General features: G+C 37.1%; 1 protein-coding gene across 1 annotated transcript in view; it reads right to left on the reverse strand.

The window, feature by feature from the left end:
- The window catches only part of DYNC1H1 (dynein cytoplasmic 1 heavy chain 1), a 70,804-nt gene that overhangs the window by 4,296 nt on the left and 50,573 nt on the right, over positions 1 to 15,935 (reverse strand). The window contains exons 57-75 of the mRNA XM_083348586.1: positions 14,803 to 14,956; positions 13,319 to 13,465; positions 13,075 to 13,225; positions 12,102 to 12,355; positions 11,840 to 11,974; positions 11,643 to 11,737; positions 10,985 to 11,159; positions 10,548 to 10,623; positions 8,011 to 8,171; positions 7,497 to 7,608; positions 7,353 to 7,413; positions 7,122 to 7,245; positions 6,298 to 6,411; positions 5,612 to 5,782; positions 4,915 to 5,132; positions 4,702 to 4,805; positions 3,760 to 3,971; positions 2,178 to 2,331; positions 917 to 1,059 (exon numbers count right to left, since the gene is read on the reverse strand). Coding sequence (XP_083204712.1) covers positions 917 to 1,059; positions 2,178 to 2,331; positions 3,760 to 3,971; positions 4,702 to 4,805; positions 4,915 to 5,132; positions 5,612 to 5,782; positions 6,298 to 6,411; positions 7,122 to 7,245; positions 7,353 to 7,413; positions 7,497 to 7,608; positions 8,011 to 8,171; positions 10,548 to 10,623; positions 10,985 to 11,159; positions 11,643 to 11,737; positions 11,840 to 11,974; positions 12,102 to 12,355; positions 13,075 to 13,225; positions 13,319 to 13,465; positions 14,803 to 14,956 — 2,761 coding nt within the window. The remainder of the gene's footprint in view (positions 1 to 916; positions 1,060 to 2,177; positions 2,332 to 3,759; positions 3,972 to 4,701; positions 4,806 to 4,914; positions 5,133 to 5,611; positions 5,783 to 6,297; positions 6,412 to 7,121; positions 7,246 to 7,352; positions 7,414 to 7,496; positions 7,609 to 8,010; positions 8,172 to 10,547; positions 10,624 to 10,984; positions 11,160 to 11,642; positions 11,738 to 11,839; positions 11,975 to 12,101; positions 12,356 to 13,074; positions 13,226 to 13,318; positions 13,466 to 14,802; positions 14,957 to 15,935) is intronic.

The raw sequence follows: 15,935 nt of genomic DNA on the forward strand, positions 1-15,935 counted from the left end.
CTATTTCTTTAGCAGCGAGGTAAAAGAAAGAAAATGTACGCGCGCAGGGAGGGGGAGGCAGTCAGAAGGCATGGCAGGCACGTCCGTATTTCCTCCCCTGCCGACCAATCACAGGGGCGGGGCGGAGAATTCCATGTCTTCATTCAATCACGTCTCTCCAATGGAGCTGATGGACTGCGTTGACTGAACAGCTGCTGCCAGCATCAAGTTCCCTTCGTCCAGTGCGCTCACACAGGGAGGGTCTCCTCAGGGTCCCGCCGGTAAAAGACTGCTGGCGGATAACACCCAGGGGGAGGGCCTTCTCTGTGAGTGCGCCTGCCCTTTGGAACCAGCTGCCTGTGGAGCTGAGGACTGCCCCTGACCTTCGTTCATTCTGCCGGGACCTGAAGACCTGGCTCTTTGAGCTGTCCGGCCCAGGCTGAGAATTTTTTAACCAGGGTTTTTATTTTAAGGGATAATTTAATCTTTTAAAATTGTTTTTTAACTTTTGTATTTGTATTGCTGATTTTAAATACCCTGTAAACCGCCCTGAGTCCTTCGGGAAAGGGCGGTATATAAATCTAATAAAATTAAAATTAAAATTAAGTGTTTTCGCTTACCTTCGGACCATAAGACGCACCTCGTTTTTCCACCCACTTTTGGGAGGGGAAAAGTGCGTCTTACGGTCCGAAAAATACGGTATATGCATTTCAGTATCTGAAGCCAGAATCGGGAGATCAGTTGTCATAGTCTTTTACAGTAGCACATTTTAAAGGCTTCTTAAATTTTTATTTTCTATCTTTCATTCAAGCTTTCTACCAAGGACTAAATGTACCCATTCCAATAGTAAAACTACATCCAAATGGAAATGCTACTTCTTTGTAGCATTTTGGGATGAACACTACTGCACTTAACAGAAAATCAATTCTACTCTTACCTTTAGTTCCTTTGCACCACCTGAAGCCGCGGCCTGGGAGATATTCTGCAGCTGTTTAATTCGTTCACTGAAATCAGACACCCATTGTATGACTGTCATGCCAGCAGGCACTGTATAGTGAGACCAGCTATGAGGCAATATACCTAAAAGAAAAAATATAGTGTGGTTTTAACTTTTTGTAAACAGAAAGGCCAGAATTTCAAATTCAGAGGCAACCACCCTACAACTTGTATTTAAGCTCCAGTAAAAAGGACACACACATTGAAAATATGAAATATTTGATGGCCTGGTCTGAGTTAGTGTTACATTTACATCCTTCTTTAAGGATAGGAATAGGAAACTTTTTTTTCCTTTTCAAATCTCAGAATACAGCTCCTCTTTCAACTTAACTTTAAAACTACAGTTTGATCCAACTGAAACTCTAGTAAGTATTGATATTGTTTGTAGGGGGAATTGTTGATGGTGCAGGAAATACTGAATTACAGAAATAATTTTGACCAAAGAGGCGATCGATCACTTTATGGGATAATCCTGCTGTAAAAACATTTGCTAAAAATCAGAACAATGGACTCAATACCATTGCTGTTTTTAAAATGTCACAATCATTAGACATCTTAGAATAATTAACAGTGGCATATAAACCAGTTGTATTATGAGTTTGTGGAATGTGATATTATTTACGTAACCTTTGAATAATGAACACCTGTAAAATCAAAGTTGTTTTCAAAATGTGAAACTAATTTCTTTGAAGGGGGGGTTACAGATGTTACGCTGTAAGCATTTATCTGCTTGGACTTGTTCTATTATTGCTGCATTTTTGGCTGAAAGTCATTGGATTATTAGCACAGTTTGAGAATACATATATTCTCAACTATTATATTATATTTGGAAGCTAACAAAATTTGGGCTAAAGGCTAAAAAGCATTACTATGTAAGATGGAAAGGATGAATATACACTGGATTGCCATCATGTTATTTGTAAAGATGTAATAAAATGAAATGTTGATAAAGGAGTAAGGAAGATTTTTGAACAATCTGGTACCCTTTGTTGGAGTTGTATGTATAATTTCAAGGCCTTTTTTCCTTTCTTTTAAAAATGTTGTATCATATATAATAACCATCTTGTTGATTAATTTCATATCTTAAGAAAAACCCCAAGAATTTGGGTTAATTTAGTCCTCAGTGCAAAACAAGCTTTAATAGGCCTTTCATAACTAGCAGGACTTTACTTCTTTAATGTAATAAATTTGGAAAAGCCTACCTTTTACCAATTCATTAATAAGCATCCGAAGATAATTGGTCTGTTTCTTCTTTCCTTCACACACTTGAACTACATCTGCAAGATCTTGGCGAACATCCTGAAGGAGTTTTGCTCCCATTTTCACTTCTCTTTCAAAGAATCTAAATAATGGATCCTTGGTTTCAGGAAGAAAAATAAGGTTTTTATAATTTTTATAAATATCTTATAATATTATCTTATTCTACAGCAGCGAAAGGAGTTAAAAGTCAATACATTTTCTTTCTTTTCCCTTTGCCCCACATTTTTATTTTCTCTTTTTCCACCCTTATTTTCCTACTATTTTCTTTTGTATTTTATATTATAGACTAATAAATAAAAATAAGCAATTTATATTTTAAAGTAATATTTGTATCTGATTACATGATAGTTTTTGTAAACCAGTGTCTATAAGTGTAATGTATAAGATAATTTTTTTGGTTGTTTTTAAGCATTTTTAAGCATGGACTGTAGTTTAATTTTTTTATTGTTCCTACTACAATATCATTCATATCTTAATATAGAATATATTCAAAGTGAATATAAAGATAAAACCAGAAATGGGTTTAATGGAAAGAGACTTGGGGGAAAAAAAAGTAAGTTCGATGTTATATATGTTGATGGCAGCAAAAAAATAATAATGGAAGGACACTTTTGATTCCTTCAATGGAGGAATGGTTGCAAAAGTTGATGGAATTAGAGAGATGGCCAAATTGACTGCTTTGATCAAAGAAAAATACAGTTAATTTTGTTTCTACTTGGAAACCGCTTCTGGACTTTGTGCTTGAGATGAAAAAAAATGAAGCTTTGATTTTGAGTCTTACCGATTAATAGATTTGTTGTTATAGAAATGGCTAGTTTATATTATTATGTAAAAGTAAAAAGTTGAGGTTTGATGCTATTATCTTACTCTACCGCCGCAAAGGGAGTTTAGAAGTCGATACCTTTTCTTTCTTTTTTTCCCCTTTGCCCTACACTTTTATTTTGCCTTTTTCCTCCCTTATTTTCCTACTATTTTCTTTTCTATTTTCTATTATAAACTAATAAATAAAAATAGTTCCCAATTTTTTTATTTTTGTGTAGTTTAGATTCTTTTCTTTTAACAGAATTTGAAAAGATGATTTTATATTATTGTGAGAAGCCTGGCAAATGTAAGGAGATGTAACTGTTTCTTAAATGTAAGACTGTTTTGGAGGATAATTTTAACTGTTCCACTATTATCTCTGACTCCACTGCTTTCTTGTAGTGTAGCAGAGGGTATCTGTAAATAAATAACTCGTATTTGCTTAAATAGGTGGGAATGTGCAAATTATAGAGTTAAAGCTTTTCTGTATGGAGAATCACCCTGCGTGTTCTGTATATTGCTTCTGGTTCTTTTCGAATACAGATTTGCCAAAAAAAAAAAAAAAAATCTGAAAGGCTCAACTTTGAAATAGTCCATTTCATGCTCAAAAAAGCCATTTTGTCCTTCAAATGGGATGCCTTATGAAGTTCTATTCTCAAAATGAAACCTTTGTTCAGTCCTCCAAAGAATAATGTTGCAATAAAATAAATAATGGACCCTTACCTTAATGTTGTCCACAGTTCGTTTTAGATGATTCAGAGTTTGTGGGATGAGATGGAGCCAGTTGGAAGCCGTAGTGTGCAGCGTTCGCATCCAGGAAGGGCGGCCATCTGACGTAGCATCTGTTCGTGCTTTCTTCTCTGTCTCTGCATAGGCTAAATCATCTTCATCCTCCAACATCTGCATTTTCAGCATTTTACTGATCATATCAATGCCTGAAAGGAAAAAGACAAAGTGCTACGGCCATGCATTTTGCTTTAATTAAATGCATAATTCAGTTTTTGCAAAACTCTTTTCAGTTGTTTTACCACATATTGTTTACATTTGGCCATGCATTTTTAATGAGGTTTGTGCAGAGTTACACTTAATAGGTTTGAGTATGCTATATCTTGGTTTTCAGAAGTCATTCCCTGTTATGCAGACATGTCAAACACAAGGCCCGGGGGCCAGATCCGGCCCACGAAGTGGTTTCATGCGGCCTGCGAAGCCATCCTGGAAACAGTGAGGGAACGGCCCCCACTGCCTTGGCCCTGGCCCAGAGACCCTCCTTCTGCCAGAGACCCTCAGATCTGTCCCACTCCTGACCAGGCCCCCATAGCCACCCTTGATGCGAACAATGTAGAGCTGGCCACGCCCACCCAGTAGGCCATACGCACTCTAGCCACGCCCACCCAGTAGGCCACACCCACCCAGGCCACACCCACCCAGCCCCCTGAGGGCAACCGCAATGCTGATGCGGCCCTCAATGAAATTGAGTTTGACACCCCTGTTGTTATGTCTAAATTTTCAGTATACGTACCTCACTGATGAGGCTTACAGAACACCACTATAAGTGATTGTTTAAAAAAAATACCAGGATGCTTCTTATTCAGTTATTCCAATATGCAGAAAATTGTTTTATACATGAAAGCCTTATCACTTATAAAGATGAAGCAAGATGTTTACCTTGTGTGGTGAGAAGAACTTTCTCAGCATTATTTGGTAATCCAAGCCAGGAGGGAGTTTGTGTATCTGGCAGCAATTCAACCCACTGTACAAATTCTTCACGTCTGTCAAATCAACAATTCCAGATAGTGACCAAGATATTCATAACTACAAGGAACATATGAGATAACTCAGTTTAACTCATGCTTAGTTTTAGAAAGAAAATGTTAATACCGGATTCCATCTGGCATCTGAATATCTTTATGCCCATCAACTTTGGAAGTCAATTTGAATTCACTGTCAAAGCTTCGTGTGGTGAAGAGTCGCTCCAGGAAAGTATTCAATAACCGTTGGTCAAATTCGTTATCAATGCGGCCGCCATAAATTGACTGAGCCATCAGTGTCTTCAGGGCAGACCATGGAATCTTGTCAGGCGAGATGTTCTGACGACCCTGACATTGGAGACATCTTTGTGATAAAAGGAACAGCCAACACATGATACAGCCTACATGGGCAATGTTATTAACAAGAGCTAGTTTAATAAAATAGTGCTGACCCTTGACTAGGAGATTTTGTCTCCTGAAATAAGGGATAGTCTCAGCATCTGGAGTGCATAGCTTGGTTACAGTAATTAAGTGTTTTTACTGGTTTGCTGATATTTTGCTTGATACCTTAAGTACCTTACTGCCGAAGTGGGTGGCCTATATATGAATTATGTAAGCAAAAGCCCTCGGCTATCAGTTTCAATCAAATCCAATGGATATGGGTGATGTTAAGTCCAATATAGGAATGATATATACTTCCTTATGATGCTTGAACAAAAGGTAAGATATAATCAAAACTGTTCATGTCATTCGACTATCTTACAACTAGATTTGTCCTTTAAGAAGTAGAATTTTTGCACAAAGGAATAAAATGGGAATTCACTTACCTTTGCTGTATCATCAAGCCACGTATCTACAGTATCACAAGCAGATCTTAAATCAGATTCTCCAAATTCGTATTTTTTTGACCATCCCAGAGGAGCATATCGTAGACGTTCTTGAATAATAGCATGGAACCATGCAAGAAGGAAATAGAGACGTGCACGCTCGTTTGGTGACTAGAGAGGAGAAAAAACAATGTGTTATTATTTGGGGCTCAATGGAAAAAAAGAGCAATCTATTTAACAAAACACAGTAAGACTTTGCTTGAGATTGAGTATATCTTCTAATTCTGCATCATTTATTTCAGATGAAAGAATCAATCCTTTTCCTTATTTGCTGTATTTTATTTTAAGGTACTTGATGTATAAATCCATCCAGATGAAGAAAGGGCTTTTAGAAGAGGATACAATACAAAAGTCAAATCATGTGTTTATTTATCTTCTAAACAAATGGTACTTATTTTACTTTTGTTATTTCTCCAAGCTCAAAAGAGTCTGATCTTTACTGGTTTAGAATATAAAATGGCTGGGGTATCTGTATCTATGAACCAAATGGAAATTGTTGCATGATCAGCAACGGCTACTCTGAGTAAAGTTCAGAGTAAAGCTTCTTAATGGATTCATTCACTAATATTTTTTAGTAAAGCCATATTTATTGAAATATTTTTAAACTAATTAGTTTAAAAACTTACCTTGCACATTCTAGACACAGGAATGCTGCTAAAGGTTCTCAGCATATTGGCCTTTACACCAGGTGGTGGTTCAAATACAAAAATTCTTCCAGCACGTAACAAGTTTACTGGCACCTGAGTACAAAATACATTATCCAAATGTACAGTGAAAAATGTATTAATCAAATTTATATAGTCGCCAATCTCATGGGTAATGATTATGGAGCACTTGCAATAATCTCTTATTTGGGGAAATGCTCTTTGTCCCCAAACTTGTACTGTTAGAGAAACTAAAATGATTCAGCTGTGCTGAACTTTTAATTTATCATGTTAGCATGGAGTAACTTTTAAATTACAACTAACATAAATAAAAATCACAAGAATAGAATAGAATGGAATACTTTATTGGCCAAGTGTGATTGGACAAACAAGGAATTTATCTCTGGTGCAAAGGTTTTCACTGTACATACAAACAACAAAGTAATATAATCATAAGATCCCAATAGGAGAAGGTAGTAGAAAAGATGAGAAGGATAATAGAAACACAGCCATACTATATGGGTAAATATCCTTAGACATAAATCTCGATAGGGCATCAAGATCTAATATGGAATAGACAACAAAAACATTTGAAGAAGTTAGTGCAGTATTCTGGGGTTGGTTCCATATTAAATTCACTTGACATTTTTGAACATACAAAGAAGCACTAATTTCTCTTGTTTAATGGAGAGAAAATGAATTACGGACAACAGGACAGAAACCTCACAGAATGAGGATAAACCTCTTTTTCACAACAGCAGAATTCTGAAAGAAATGTGATGGTTATTTTTTTGCACTCTGCTTACTTTTGGATTAATCTCCATTGTAAGGAACAATCTAAAGCATGCATGAGGCTGAAGGGAATGCAGCTTCTTTTCCAGTTGCATCAGCCATCCAGGTGCCAAGTGGACATTCTTCAACATGACCCACCTGAAATATATATTTAAAAATAAAATCCAAAGGGATTAATGCTTCAGAGGTCTGCATTATACTCCAAAATTGATCCAATGCAAATCCTACCATTAAGAAGAACCCACCTGCCTGACTTCACTGCAGTATTGATTGCTTTGTCAGCTTGGTTAAATCCTTCAGCAGAACCTAAAAGGACAACATTACCATATCAGAACTATGTACCTGTCTTCCACAGCCATTTGATATGACAAAATATATGAAAATGTTACCAATAGCAATAGAGGTGATCTGTGTATTTTGCTCTGCAGCAAGGTCTTCAACATGTCCACTAGCATCATAGCCAGGTACAGAGCACATCAAAACAGGTGTATTAGGCTTCACCTAAAATCCAGGAGCAGGAGAGAAACAAAAAGAGAACATCAACTATGTCTGCTTCACAGTCCTCTCTGCTCCAACGTTTGCTAAGCAGTCTTCAGTTTTTCTAGCACTGATAAAATTTCATCTCTGAAATGCCAAAAGGGCCAGAAAGGGCCACAATTTCAATTCCAGAAAGCTAAAACCATTTTAGGTAGACAGATAATGATTTGTACACTCTGAAACCCAGCTACTTTTTTTATACCTCTCATGTTGTATCATTACAAAAAGCCATCTAACAAATAAAAAAAATAATCAACATTCAATGCAACATTTGCTTTAACAGACTTTAAAGTAAAGCATCACCTGTACTTAATCCGTATGTGATTCTGGGGACCAAGGTAGGGGGTAATTAAACTTTTTACTTGCCTCAGTATCAACAATGTGCGCCAGATCCAAAGGCTGCTCCATAATGGACATAAAATTTTCTCCAAGATTTGTGGAAACAAACTGATGTGCCATTGCCAATAAACGATCAGGGCGGAAAGCTTGGATCAAAAGCAAGCGGTGTAGGGCCTGTCCAATGGGTGCTGAGATTTAGGAAAAGGGAAAAATTAAACAAAACATTTATGTTGGGTTTGGATTGTTCCAGACAATTCAAGACTAAGGTTATGGCAATAGCCAACATGTTTCTGTTTCTTTCTCTCCAAGAAAATAAGGATGGGTAAGGAAACAGGAGGTTTAGGAACAAAACTGCTTCCACCTTTAACTCCTCTCCACCCCCACCACATGGAATTGTGCAATTTGATTTCAGACCGTTTAGAGACCGAGCCCTGTTTCCAAGAGGCCTCCTGATGACACTCCATAACAGGGGTGTCAAACTCAATTTCATTGAGGGCATCAGCATTGTGGTTGCCCTTGGTGGGCCGGGTGGGCATGGCCAGGGTGGGCGCGGCCTACTGGGTGGGCGCAGCTGGAGTGCATATGGCCTACTGGGTAGGCATGGCCAGCTCTACATCATTGGCATCAAAGGTGCCTATGGGGGCCTGAGCAGCAGTGGGACAGATCTGGGGGTCTCTGGCAGAAGGAGGGTCTCTGGACCAGGGCCAAGGCAGCGGGAACCGTTTCCTGTTTCCAGGATGGCTTCGGGGGCCACATGAAACCACTTCGCGGGCCGGATCCAGCCCCCGGGCCTTGTGTTTGACATGTCTGGTATAGAACGTAGGTCCAAAAACATGTTTTTTTTCCTGGTGATGTCACTGGAAGGTCTCCAGCTTTTTAGAAAATCATGAAACTACATGACAGCCTTTCATCTTGCAAATATTGTCTAGCACTGATCTAATGCAACACTTAGGTTTTATAATATTTCATATGGAGACTAAAAAAACCTTTAATTCTAAGAGCATCTCTGTGATAGTGGGTTGTAAAACAGGGCCTTTTCTGTCAATTTTATTTGTTCATTCCTCACATGATTCTTTGGCAAGTGGGACTGCATTTTAATTCCTGTTGAGGAAAAAAAGGAAGGGGAGAAAAAACCCTGTGTCAATGAAGGTTTGCAACTGTCCCACATACAGATCTGGATGGTGAGCTATCCTTGATGTTATCCATCATCCATTACTCAAGGCTAGAGCAATTGCTTTTAAGAATGATGTCATGGGTTCTCTAAAAGATGTTGCAGACATTAGCATCAGTTCTGACCAGCAGGTAATACAAACTTCTGCCTGTCTCCAGAAGGAGGTCAAACACAGCCTGTGAGCCAGCTATACTTGGCAAAAGGTTTTCTGAGTCCACCAGGCCTTGAGTAATAGATGAATCCAGAACACCAACTCTGCACACCTATTCCTCTAAGGAAGACACTGTACCATTCAGAGTCAGAGATACACTGATTCCAAAATTCATGGGCTAATAATCCACAATGACTCCATCTTATCATTGGGTATGTGTAGTTTAATGAAGAGATCTCAAGACGTTTTTGTTTGTACAAGCCGGCCTAGCCTGATGGGGGATTGGTGGGGTTTTTTATTTTTGTATTCTTAATATTATCTTTGGGGTTTTATAATTGTAATATATCAATTGTTTTAAAATCGGGCAATTATTTAATTTCCTTTTAATATTTGTAATTTTGTATTTTACTCTTGCCCTGTAAACCGCCCTGAGTCCTCAGGGAGAAGGGCGGTATAGAAATATTATTAAATTAAATTAAATGATAGCAGTGTTCCAATATCTCAGGGGCTACCACAAAGAAGAGAGAGTCAAGCTATTCTCCAAAGCACCTGAAAGCAGGACAAGAAGCAATGGATGGAAACTAGTCAAGGAGAGAAGCAACCTAGAACTAAGGAGAAACTGCCTGACAGTTAGAACAATTAACCAGTGGAACAACCTGCCTCCAGAGGTGGTGAATGCTCCAACACTGGAGGTTTTTAAGAAGAGACTGGACAACCATTTGTCTGAAATGGTATAAGGTTTCCTGCCTGAGCAGGGGGTTGGACTAGATGACATCCAAGGTCCCTTCCAACTTTATTATTATTATTATTATTATTATTATTATTATTATTATTATTATTTATTATTATTATTTATTATTATTATTATTAACTTTTAAGGTACTGAAGACTATGCACCTGCTTTTCTACTGATACCAGCTTTATTGTAGACTATTAGTAAGTCTGAATGGTCCTGAGTTATGTATTTCCAGAAACACTAATCCCATTGCCGAGGGACCCTTTATGTCACTGTCAAAATCAGGCATTTACAAGGAATTACTTGCTGATATAATACTGATATACCATTTTGAAGGTCTGTTTTTCAGTATTCAAAATCAACTAATTTCACAATTTCTTACAAATTAATTTGATGTTATTTTTCCCCTGACATGATATGTTTGTCTTCTTCCTGCCATTTCTTTTGGTGAGTGTTCCACAAATATCTAACAAAGCAAAACTGAGATGGAAGAAATATGAACCTACTTGCAGTTTTGTCTTCTGTCCAAAGATGGGGTACAGTCTGCTCGGGTGAACTGCTATCCAGCCAAATGCAGAATTGCTGTAAGTCAGATTCAGTTAATAATTATTATTTCTGAGCAACACATAAGAATCTGGTATTAGTTCTAAGACCAATGAATTTCTTCACATGAAGTCAGATCAAGGATGATCACATTTCCCTAAGGAACATGTTCTCTGTATGGTAAGAACGTGATTTTATACGTAGTAATATACTTTTCTGATTAATATACAGTTCAGTCAGCATAAGCTATCCAACCCTCATATTGGTAATAATGCGTATGAAGTGAAGTTGGAAATAAGCTGCATATATACAATGGTCTAAATAGAATGAAGTGTTCTTATTTGCATTAACAGTTCACTTTAAAATTCAATAGTTTAGACGTATGAAAGGGTATTCTTACATCATCAGCTTTGATTTTAGAAACAAGGTCCTTAAATGAAGAAAGACAGCTCAGTCTCATCATAGCTTCCACCTGTTCCAAGGTCAGGCCACTGATTTTGGGGAGAATCGTGTTGCTGAGAACAATTTCTTTCCCTCTTAGGAAATGCTGGAATTCTGCATCATAGGTAGGCTCCCTTCAATGGAAACAGAAGAAAATCCCACTGAGAACAATTCTCTCAAAGATAAAGAAACCTAACTACCCCCTAAGTATAATTCTTTGGGTTACTGATACGAACAAGAAACCTGGGAAAATCATTACTTCAGCTTATGTGCGTATGTCTGCTGTTTAAACATGACAAATAATCTTTTGCAAGAGATATCAGACAAAGGTTAAACCATGCTTTTCATTCAGGTTTTTCTTACGGCAAATCCAAAAGGGCCTTTCTGACATTATTTTTATTGATTTGAACAGAGATACGGAATTACCTGTGTCCCTCTGTCATCTTAGGTTGCACGAATTAACTTTAAATCTATAAATGCTACTGCTGGATGCAACTTTTAGTCTGACTTTTGGAGTGCTTTTTTGTTTTGCTTTCCATGAAATTCCCTATAATTCTTAAATTTTGGAAAGACTTCACTCTTCAGTATTGACTTGTTTAGCAAGAGAATTTGCTTACCCTATAGTGCCTTTCAGTTTTATTCTAGCCAAAAGCATTGCAAAGGTTATGTGATCCTGATGTAGCATGCCACGAGCAACTCTATTGAATGCCACCTAGAGATACAACATTAGGAAGATCAGCTTTGTAGAAGGTTTGTGAACAGGGAAAAAAAATATCTCTGAAGTGTTTTGAAGTACAAAACGCCTCTACTTAACCTGGAACAGATCTTTTGTGATAATGGAAAGACGTTGGGTATGGTCTGTAATTCCCTTCAAATTGGGGTTTTCGTATAGGACATTATGGTAGATATCCAGGAAAAACTGAAGAGAGTACTGATAAAGGAAGTGTATCTAAGATAGAATTCAAACGGAATAAGAATGTTAAAAGCAACGTATTAACTTGAATGGAAATGGCGTCTTGCAGCATTACAAAAAAAAGGTAATCCGAGAAAGGGAAACCTAAATCAACCCCTTGTACCTGCTTCAATGACTCCATTGTGAAGTAAATACTGCTGCATGCAGTCGAAAGTGGGAGGTATTGCTGAGACACTGTTTCCACCTCCTGCATGACAATATCTGTTTCTTCCACTTTTCTAGTAACCTCAGCTGCCTCTTTCTTCAAGTTCTCCAAAGTGGTTATGATGGTATCATCATCCAAGATACGTCCTTTTACTTCATTGAGGGCTTGGAGAAGAGATTTTTCTAGCTGCCGCAAACGCAGCTGGAATTCACCTTTGAGAACAACAGAGACCCTTAAATAAAACTTGAATCACATTCTGACATCTTACCTTTTAATAGAGCGGACCCAAAGCAACAGCAAAAAAAATACTAACGCGTTTTACTTTCTAATAAGAGATGAGAATAATTTATGAGTCTGAACTGACAACTGCTAGGAAATTCCTAAATTTATTAAGTTTATGTGCCACCCAGAGTGAGAACAGCATATAAAATACGTACATACTGTACATATATACTTTGGATTCTATTTAATTTTGAACTTTGGAATATGGGTTGGTCTTACAAGAATAATTTTAAATGACACAAAGCAATTTTAAGCATCCTGCCTAATCAAATTTAGTTTTTCTAGAAGCATAAATAAGGTATCTGTGCAAATAAACGTTAATAATTAAAGGTGTTTTTTTAAAAAAAAAAGTGATGGAAATTTGTTTAGGAAAATGATTTTTTTTTAAAAAAAGGACTGAACTAGGGAATGAGACCAGCTCCCGTACTTTTTTTTTTTAACTTGTTCTGAAAAACAAGAACCTGACTTTTTGAGTTCCGCTCTAGTAACCATATTTAATAGAGCTGAATCTCAAACATCCAGGTAGGTCTATTTGCTAATAAAATTGATACCGGCACTGCTGTAGAACAGAAACAGGATTTTATTCTTTTCTTTCTGCAGCTCTCTAGGTGCTAAAAATGTTGGGGATTTGGTTTTTCAGTGACTATACCTTGAAGTTTGAGGAGATCAGAACGTTTCTCATCCACATCTGGTCTCTCAGCTTTCAGTACCTCATTTAGGCACTGACTCTGTAAGCTGCTACGAGTTACTGTGAAGTTGACAAATGTCACACGAGAACAGAGATCTGGTGGAAACTCAACCTATAAAACAAAAACGTTCAATGTAACCTTTAAATAGCCTTCCCTATCCACTGCCATCAACTACTGGTCTTGTAAAACAAGTTTATTCCTTACTGTTGGGTCTCGGGTGGAGAGGAATATTACAAACGATGGTGATAAATCAATGTCTTGATCTCCCAAAGTGATAAGAACTCGACCACCAGTTCTACGGACTTCACGGTTCAGTACAGGATTCAGAACAGGGTCATAGCTCTCCACATCCTAGGCAAGATGACAAAGTGATCAGGCATACATGGAATCAGCAGAGATAAAATCCTCTTGAAGTACTTTCTGAAAGAAAGCTACAACTTGCTTAATGACTGCACTGCTTAGTGATCAAAATTCCAGGCCCAATTGTGGTTATAAGTCAAGGATTGCCTTTTTTTTTTTGGATACTCTATTTACTTTGAAGAAAACTAGATTTTTTTCCAAAATAATTTACTCAGATTTGCAGACAATAAGTTAATGAAGATTGTTTTTCTTATCCTGTCTTCTGTTTAGATAGGTAAGAGTCTTAAATTCAGGCTCATCTTTTTTAGAGAAATCTAACATTTGAATATAAATATAAATAAAGGGACGCGGTGGCTCAGTGGGTTAGGATGCTGAGCTTGTCGATCAGAAGGTTGGCAGTTTGGCGGGTCGAATCCCGAGTGCCATGTAACAGAGTGAGCGCCTGTTACTCGTCCCAGCTTCTGCCCACCTAGCAGTTCCAAAGCACGTAAAAATGCAAGTAGAAAAATAGGGACCACTACGGTGGGAAGGTAACAGCGTTCCGTGCGCCTTTGGCGTCTGGTCATGCCGGCCACATGACCACGGAGACGTCCTCAGACAAGCGCTGGCTCTTCGGCTTTGAAATGGAGATGAGCACCGGCCCCTAGAGTTGGAAATGACTAGCACACATGTGCGGGAACCTTTACCTTTACCTTAACATTTGAATAAGTTGAATCTTAAAATGTAGATATATCTACTAATATACTATCCTCAACACATGGAAAGGAAAACAGGCATGATGAAGGTTGTGACATCATGATCCAAGCCAAGCTTCTTTTGTAGTGGGCTTGTTGTTTGTAGCATGTGTGAATATAAGGGGAGGGAACTCTGATTGAAACACTGCAAACATTTTATGTTTTGATGACTCCAAAAGTTTTGCTCAGAACTGTTTAAATTTTTCAATAACATTCACTGATGGAAGCCATTATAAGATATATTTATTCTACAACCTAAATTTTGCTTATCAATTACAAGAAACAGCATGAATTTTAAGACACAAATTTTAAGTAAGTTCAGAAATAATGTTGCTTAGGACGAAAGGAGACATTCTTGTCAATGTCTTTTATTAGCCCTGGTTGCTAAGTGCTTTTATTTCAGTGGTTTCATGAGGTAGACTCGGGTATCTCTAGATCCTGTTCTTTTCAATATTACATGGGTTCCATACTACTGATTGTACTTGCATTTTTTCTGCATTTGAATTACAGATAAGTGCTGTTTGTTTTCATAAAAGTAAAAATGATATGAACTCTCCTTAGCTTTTGAAGGCAAAATATTCAACAGCAACAAACCTGGACAAGCAGAGGATTACCAAATCGCAGGGCACTTTCCAAATTCTTTCTGAACGCATCATCCAAAAAGCTAGTGCGAGTTATTTTACGGTCCTTGTATTCATTCATGATGAATTCTGTAGCTTGGCCCGAAGGATCGATAATTAAGGGATACCTAAAATATAATTTCTTAAGTTTTAAGGAAGCTAACAAAAGAATATTTTTACTCCATATATATTCACTGGAGTCATTTTTTTAAAAGAGAATTTAATACTATTCTATTAAAATATTTTTTCAATGCCATTGCTATTAAATTCATGATTCGAATTCATGATGTATGCTGGAAACTGAATGATAAAAGCTTCATTGGTTAATATTCACCAAAAATAGTTCTGTTGCCTTTACATTTTACTTCTTTGAGCTTCCAAATTTCTATTTAAACTGCTATTCTACTGAATTTTGTGCTTCTAACAGGCATACCACAGTCAAACCCAGTCTGACTGCTACTTGGGAGTTTTTGAGCAGAAATAGTGAATATTTATTGAAAGCATGTAAGATACATCTTTGAAAATTCCATTTTCAACTATGTTAGTGTCTAATCTGTTAAAACACAATCTTCAGATATCTAATGAATACTTAATATAATTTTGCCCATCTTCTTATAAACCTCCCAAGTGGCCTAGACATTTTGTAATTATTCTTAAAACAGTGCTTGAACTGATTGATATCTTGAACTTTTTGGAACCATTAATCATATGGGAAGGGATAGTTGAGAGTTGCTGGTAACTTTTTGGATGAGAATTTAGATGATTTTCATCTTGTGTAAAAGATACTTAGATGGGATATTTTTAACAAAACCAGTATCATTGGTTTATTAAAACAGTGGTATAGCAATGCACACTGTTTTGGGAACATATTTCTCTGGGAATGACTTTTTTTATAATATATGAAATATGATTATATAAATGTATTATTCCCAGTGCTATTCTAAGGGGAAAAGATGCCTATAATTATTAGCCATTCTCTTCATACTACATCAGAAGATTCTTGGAAATGCCACAGTATCAGAATATTTATACAACATTTTGTCTTAGGAGTATAGCAAAAGTAATGTTCTTTTCCCTAGAAATAGCTGAAAATCACTCAGTCACAGG

This window comes from Vipera ursinii, assembly GCF_947247035.1.
Source record: "Vipera ursinii genome assembly, chromosome: 1".
Taxonomy (NCBI): Eukaryota; Metazoa; Chordata; class Lepidosauria; order Squamata; family Viperidae; genus Vipera; species Vipera ursinii.